This window comes from Belonocnema kinseyi, chromosome 8 (genome assembly GCF_010883055.1).
Source record: "Belonocnema kinseyi isolate 2016_QV_RU_SX_M_011 chromosome 8, B_treatae_v1, whole genome shotgun sequence".
Taxonomy (NCBI): domain Eukaryota; kingdom Metazoa; phylum Arthropoda; class Insecta; order Hymenoptera; family Cynipidae; genus Belonocnema; species Belonocnema kinseyi.
The window spans coordinates 63,506,326-63,514,656 of NC_046664.1; the positions used below are offsets into that span (position 1 = coordinate 63,506,326).

Here is an 8,331-nt window from a genome sequence, read left to right on the forward strand (position 1 = left end):
AATTACAAAATAAATCACTGTCAGTAAAATTCACTGAAATTTTAGAGCTTCACTTTTAAGCTTGTATTTTTAAATTAAAGAATTTAAAAATCCAGTTTTGAATACACAACAAATAAAAAATGAAATGTATTTGAAATTTAAATTTTTGTATAAAATACTTTTTTAATTGATCAATTATAAATATAAGTTTAAGTGAACAAAAATTGATTTTACATGATGATTCTGAATCCATTCGCAATTAAATAATTTACAGATTTAAACGTGAAAAATTGAACCGTTTCAATTCGAAAGCCTTACTATTTAAACAATGATGTGAACTTCTGATTAAAATTTCAAATAAATATAATCAGTTTTCAAATAACTTCAAATTAATGCATTCATAATAAAACGCTTTTATTAAAGACCGTGCCTAGATTCTCCGAAATTTAATTTATTTAATTTCAAATTCTATTCAAATATTGCTTCAGTCTGAAGTATATTTTTAACCCATTCAATTTGATGTTTTTTATCGAAAAAAGAACAATAATTATGTAATTTTAAGGAATCTTTTATTGCTAATTTTTAAAGAAAACTTAAATGTCAATTATTCAAAAGTTAACAGTTTGAAACTGATTTTTTAAAATAGAAAGCCGTAAACTGTTAAAATTTCAAAGAGCAAAATTTAAACTTTGAACGTTACAATTTTAATTGTTCTACTTTAAACAATTTTTAATTTGTTAGTGAAATTTTTTAATTTTGATGTTATAAGTTACTATTTAACACTTATTAGTTTAGAGGAAATTGGAGTAAGTAAAGAATTTATAAGTTTTGAAAAGTTTCAAACGTAATTAAAAAATTTAAATTATTTCAAAATAATTTGTTTAAATCAACTTTTTCAATGAAATTACATTTTAAAATTGGTTTCGAATACTTAAAGAATTAGCAATTAAAAGCGTTTCAATTTAAGAATTTTTGATAAAAATGTTTTAAGTTTATCGACTATAAATATTTATTATTTTATTATTTTTAAAACTGAACTATTCAAATATTGTTTCAGTATAAAATATTCCTTTTCGAACCAATTCGATTTGACATTTTTTAATTTAAAAAAGAAACTTTTTTTTAATTTTGGTAAATTTCAACAGATTTGACTCTTTACTTAAAATAAGCAATTAAAAATAAAATATTCAAAACTAAACAATTTCAAATTTAACTGTTTGGAACAGAAAGTCTTGAATCGTTAAAATTTCAGAATGTCAAAACTTTAATTGCTACATTTTTCACACTTTGAATTTGTAAGTGAAAGTATAAAATTTTGACATATAAATAACATTGGACAATTACTTATTTGAAACGACTTAAAATTAAAATGAATAAAATTAAAAGGAGTTATGTATAAAAAAAAAAGTTTGGATTTCACATTTTTAATTTTAAAATAAATGGAAGGAATTTTGGTATTTATTTTTTTCCGAATTGGAAGATGTAGTTTTTTATTTTATACCTTTAAATTTATTTTTAAAATTCACATTAAAGGGGAAAGTTTTTATTTTGAAGTTTTTGCTGAATTGGAAGAGAGAAATGTTTCATTTTTTACATTCTTATTGATGTAAGTTGAGAGGGACTGCCAGTTTTTATTTTGAGCATTGAAAATAATAGCATGGATTTATGCTTGTTAACCAGACATCTTTGAATTCTTCAATTTATAAAAGTTTAATATTAACAATTTTGCAGTTCAATGACATTTAATTTAAAAACTTTCAATTGGAAAGTGTTGAAAGCTTCCATTTTATACGTGTAAATTATTAAGCGTTTGAATAAAAAATTTAGGAAATTACAATTTTTTAAGGTTTCAATATTGCAATTGTTAAAAATTCAAGAGTATATTCAAATTATTAACTTTAGTAAGGCCAAAATTACAAAACTTGGAAATAAATGTGTGATTATACTTTTAAGTATCACGATTTAAATATTAAAGATGGAATTAAAAAAAAAAGAAAATATTCTTGAATATAAGAACGGTTTTAAACATATGAAAATTGTTTATTTAATCTATTTGACTTTTTATCTGACTTTTTTATATAATTGCGAATAGATTTCCAGCGTTTTATGTGCAACCAATTTTTAATTATAAATTCTTTAATGGTAGAATTCATTCGAAAATGATTCAACTTTATTTAAAAACTATACAATTTCTTATAAATAGATTGCTTCTTCTTTTCTACATTTAAAAATAAATTGTTAATCTCGTCCTTTTCTCTGACAAGGTTTTAAAAACTAAGAAGCATAACGATGGCTATTTTGCGTTTTGTCTAATGAAAAAAAAATTTATTCAGGGCCTCTTACATTCTCGACCACGGAGACTCAGTACAATCAGCCCATTTTCTGATTAATATTTCATTTAACGAGGAAAACAATGATTTTGGACCTGGAGTTCGTTATCGTGCGCTTCAAGTCTTGCAAACAATCTTGGACGTAAATGCTTTGCAAAATTTAACAGGACGCGATATTAACAATATCAAGTAAGTTTTTTTTAGAAAAAATATGCCTTCTCTTTATTAATCAACAGAAGAAATTGCTATTTATTAATATTTTCCAGGCGATACATGAAGCATTTACAATACTCGAGCGAACTCGAAAATCTCGGGCTGAGATACAGCGTTAGCAGTTTCGAATCTTGCTCAAAACCTGAACTAGCTCAGATGTTGCTGACGACTCAGTTTCATTCGCCGTTGCTACTTTCCCTTATTTTACGCATTTGTCTGGACTTTGGCGTAGACGATTACCACTTGTGGGATAAAACTTTGAACAAAATGGCAAAAATGCTAATGGTAAGTTATCAAATAAGCTACAAATTACACCAATTGAATACAGACTGGCCAGCCACCCGGGTCATTTTCCGCATTTCATAATTCGCGCGTTTTGTAGCTTGTAAATTGTTGATAAATAAACTTTTTCCGGTAATTTCAGGTTCCTTTGAGCAATATTTCATGTTTTTCTAACTCATAAGGGGAGACCGGCAATCGTCAATTTTTGTTTTGGTTAATCACTTTTTTAATGAAGGCTCATTACCTGATTATTAATTTGGCAAAGCAGTAATATGCAATTTTTTGCATTTTTTCACAGAAAAACTGCATTTCTGTAACCTCATCATGTTTTTCGCAAAAAAATTATAAATGTTATTAATTGTTTTCATAATGTTTGCCAATTATCTTTAAAATTAGAAGTATGATCGAGGTTTTTTAATCGAAAAATTGTTAATTTAAAAACAAACAACAAACTATCTTCCAGACCAAGACAGTATTCACATTTCGTACCTTCCGAAGAAAAAATTGCTTTGAAGCAAAACAAGAATTAGTTGTATATACTTCTAATTTTAAATAAAATTGGTAAAAGTTATGAAAAGAATTAGTAACATTTATAGAAAATAAATCTATGTGCGGAAAACATGATGAAATTACAATAAAAAGGCAGTTTCTCCGTGAAAGAAGGCATTATACAAAATTATTTGCATCATTTTAAAGGACAGAAAAAAACGGCTATTTGTACCGAAATTTCGATACAAATAACTCCTTTTCCAGCTCCCCACATTTAGCACCGTAGAAATGCGGCTATTTTTATCATTCACAATATTAAAATTATTGATTTATAACGCCTAATTTCAAGATACTAATTTAGGAATTCTTCAATTTGTATCTAATTATTCTCAATGTCACTTGATACTACATTATATGATACTTATTAATAATATATATTCACAATTTTTAAAATATCTAGAATTTCAATTTAAAATTATAGTGTTTAATACGTAATTCGAGAATAGTTTAACCTTTGTGTTCTTGAAAAGCTTTATTGATTCAAAAACTTAAATTTGAAAAACTTTGGTTTGTAATTTCTTAATTTTTGAAAGTTTTGAATGCCAAAGCTCACTGTTTTATAGCTTTAAATTCAAATATTAAATAGGTGACAATTTCTCTGTTAAATCTTTCCAAATTTTCATATTAAAAGTCTAAATAATTTCAAATTTAATAATTTTATATGTAAATATAAAGCAATTTCAACCAATTGAATCATATTATATAAATATTTTTTTGTATTACTTTTTTTAACCTATTAACGACCAAAGCTATCAATTTTATAACATGAGTTTGACCGCAAAATTTAAGGGTATAACAAAACAATAAATAGATCAAAAGTACTGTTCCTTATGTTTTTGGGTGAGTTAAATTCGAAACCGTGGTCAAAATTAGAATATTTTGACTTCAAAATTAAATATGACGGTTTTTGTATACGAAAATAGTGAAAAATGTTTGATTTTTTATTTGTATAATTTTTTTCAGGCATAAAACGCTTTAATATTTTAAAATTTCTTCAACCATCGGTGCACAAAATTCTTAAACTTTAAGAAAAAAATTTTATATATATGTTTTTTCTTCCAAAATGGCGAGCAAAATGCGAAAAATGTTCCAAAAACTGGGGTTTTCCATCATCGTTGTTTTTCTCAAAAACTTCAATTTTAAAAAAAGTTCCATAGATTAAAAATGTCTTGAAATTAACCATAGAACACTATGGAATTTTTTCAGATTTTTTAGGAAAAATTGTTTATTTTTCAAAAAATCAAAAAATTTTATTTTTAATGTTTTAAATTAAAAATTCCTATTAATTTTGAATGTTTTTTTAAAACAATTTAATTTATTGTTTGATTTTAGACAAATTTTTCTTATAAATTTTAATGTTTCAATAGTAATATTTTTAATGTACTACCTTTGAAGCTTTGACTTTGAAAGATTCAATTTAGTTTTCAATTTCAAATTGTTAAATTTTAGTCGATTTGAATTTAAAATTATTCATATTTCAAGGTTTTCAATTTTTAATTATTCAATTTTTAATGCTTTTGATTTAAAATAGTACAATTCAAATCCTTTCTAATGCTACTGTCCAATTTTAAAAATTTCAGTCTAAAAGTTTTCAATCTGAAGAGCATCTGTTTAAAAAAATTTCAATTTCAAACACTTTTAATTTCAAAAAATGATCTAATTTTAAACCCTTTTATTATGAATTTGGAAAATCAATATATTTTTAAAACATTAAATCGCTTTCAGTTCGAAATTATTAGTTATTGTTTCAAAAAGGTTCAAAACATAAATTTTAAAAATTGATTTAATAATGCATTAAAAATTTTTCAAATATTTTTAACGTGAGGAAATACGGTTAAAGGACAATAGATTTCTTTTAAAAAGGTTTGCTGATGATCATCGACTTCAGCATATGTGAAAAAACTCTGGGCTTCGGAAAGATAGTATTTTTTTTCTAAACCGGGAGAAATCACGAATTTTTATTGTGAGAACCGGGAGGAAGCCTGAAGAAGAAAATGATAAAAATATACCAATTTCTTTTAAATCATTACGTAAATAACATTTTTCTACAATTTATTTACATCAAAGGTGACAGAACTGGAAAGGTTTTTACCCATGGTAGCCACCCTGAGTCATGTTGTTAATTGTACCGGATACGTATCAGGATGGCAAGTAATAATAACAGAAACCTTCAGACGAATAGATATTAATCCAACTCCAAAACAGATCGAAGATTGCATAAGGACTCTGAGGCTTTTGCACACATGTCCTGTTGTTAATAAGTTAAACTTCAAGGATATAATACAGTATTGCTTGGACTGTAATCAGGCCCAATTCGCTGTTATTCTTCTGCCATTTTTGGACGATGACCAGAAGAATAATGTTTTAAAGGTAATTTCGTTTATCTATAACTTTAAATATTGACGTTTCGGCTATTTATCCACAGAAATACATTCTGTCAATTGGCTTGACAGCGTTGTTTATACAATTGGTTTAAAATATAAAAAACAATATGTTGCAAAAGTCGGTTTTTACAGTATATCACTGTTATGCCAATTTGAAATAGTTTCAGTGAAAGAAGGATGTATTTCTGTTAACAAATGGCCAAATAATGATTTTTTTTATGTAATTTTATTTATTAAATTCACAAATATGTCGGAAGGATAAAGTTTTGTGATGGTATATCACTATTAAATCAAGTTCAAATCGTTTTGGTAAAAGCAGAATGTATTTCTGTGAATAAATGGCCGAATAGTGCATTTGCTTGTAGACTTATGTCCTGCTAAAGTTAATGCACTTTACAATTGTTTATATAAAAATTATTTGGTCGCTCTTTGGATTTAAAACTTCAAAAATTTAAAAAAATGTTTCATATTAGTACAAAAATTTGGACGAATTTTGTATTTCTATGGTTATTACTAGTGAATAGTAACATAGAATTAGATATTTAAAAGACATTTTTTTGCTAAATTTATAATTTCCTGAAAATAGGCAAAAAATATATTTCTTTGAATTGAGTATAAAATACACACATTTTGGAAAAATTGTAAGATCTCAAACCTGAAATTTCTTCAGCTTGAATCAAAGATATTTTAAACACCATGATTTTTTGTACACGGAAGTAACAAAATAACATGTTTCTTTGGTTTAAGCTGAATAAATTTCAGGTTTGACATACTCAACTTTTACTAAAAAAAAGTGTGCACTTAATTCAATTCAAAAAATAAGTTATTTTTTAATTTGAAACAAATTCTAAATTGAAAAAAAAATTATTTTGTATTTTAAGTAACCGTTCTTTCATTGTGGTTACGGATTTCTTTTTGAAAAAAATGAATCCATCTAAAAAAAATGATTTAATAAAATATCTCGAAAATCTCGCACAAATTGTTTTTGAAAACTGGGTTGGCTTTTAAGTGACTTGATAATTCTCCATTATATTCGAAATTTAAAAATGAAATCCGATGCTAATTGTCATTTTTTTTACGTTATTGTGTAAATATTTCATTGTTTTTGCAAATAAATATCCTCAATTATTTACTTTGATAAGAAGATAAAAAATAATTTCATTAAGTAACATAAAATTATTCATTTTCGTGAATTCTTTAATAGTGAGGGGTTGATCATTTAAATTTTAAGCTTAAGATCTTACAAAGAATGTTATGGGATTTCGAGAGAATAAAAATGATTTTAAGCATTTCCAAATAATTTCTAGAGACTGTAAATAATTTTAAAAGATTTTTACAGAATATCTATAAATTCTAAACGATTTAAAAAGATTTAAATAAATTTAAAAAATTTTAATAGATCACAAAACTTTTATTTGTTTTAATGGATTACAGAGAATTCTTAGGATTTTCAAAGTATTTTAAAAGATTTGAGGAATTTTCGAAATATTAAAAAATATTTGAAGAGATTTTAGAAGATCACAAAACTTTTATTTGTTTCTAGAAATTTCAAGTGATTCCAGAATAATTGAAGATTTTTGAGATTTTTATGGATTTCAACTAATTTCAGAAAACTTCTAGAGATTTATTTAAAGTATTTGTAAATTTTGGTAAGGATTGTGGAAGTTTTAAAAAATATTTCAAGAGATTGGTTGAAAAAATATTTAAAAATATTTCAATGGGATTTTAAGAATTTCAAGTTATTGGAACAGGTTGCAAAAATCATGCGTGATTTCAAATGATTGCAATAAAAAATGTATCCGATGTCATGGGCTTCCAAAATTTGTCAATTGATATGACGGATTTAACAAAAATTTGGAGACGACTAAAAAATCCTTCATAATTGTATTCCCAACACTGTAAAGTTCACGACTCAGGGAGAATTCCAGAATAATAAAATACCTGAACATACAAATAATAAAGTAAAAAATAGCTTCATTGAATAAAAGTATTTCATAATTTATTTTTTACTTTCCCATTATAAAATAATTTTTTAAAATGTTTAGATTCGAGAATTTTCCCGCGTCGTAAATTTGAGTTTTGGATATTTTAGAATGTTGGCAATTTTATTTTGGGAATAATCTATTAGCGAAAAATTAAAAATTTGAAAATATTATAAATATAGCCGACAATATTATAATTTGTGAATTTCGATATGAAATAATATAATTCGAAAACTTGCCAGTGTCGGAAATTTGATAATTTCGGATATTTCAGAATGTCACGAATTATCTATTATCGGGAACTATCAAATTCGATACTACGAGGGTAGTTCAATAAGTCCTTAGAATGAAGTATAAAAACAATTTTTTTTGGGTAATTTTTTTTTTATTTTTCAACATAATCTCCTTGGAGCTCTATACACTTGGTCAATCGCTTTTCAAGTTTTTTTAATCCTTCAGAAAAGTGCGTTTTCGGAAGTTCCTCAAAATAAGCACTTACAGAGGCGTTGTCTGACGTCTTCGTTGTCTGGAAATCTCTGTCCACCGAGCCATTTTTTCAAGTTTGGAAATAAGAAAAAGTCACTGGGGGCTAAATCTGGTGAATACGGTGGG

General features: G+C 25.3%; 1 protein-coding gene across 1 annotated transcript in view; it reads left to right on the forward strand.

Annotated features, from left to right (window-relative positions):
* The window catches only part of LOC117178178, a 56,140-nt gene that overhangs the window by 46,975 nt on the left and 834 nt on the right, over window positions 1–8,331 (forward strand). The window contains exons 28-30 of the mRNA XM_033369468.1: window positions 2,313–2,498; window positions 2,576–2,807; window positions 5,421–5,723. Coding sequence (XP_033225359.1) covers window positions 2,313–2,498; window positions 2,576–2,807; window positions 5,421–5,723 — 721 coding nt within the window. The remainder of the gene's footprint in view (window positions 1–2,312; window positions 2,499–2,575; window positions 2,808–5,420; window positions 5,724–8,331) is intronic.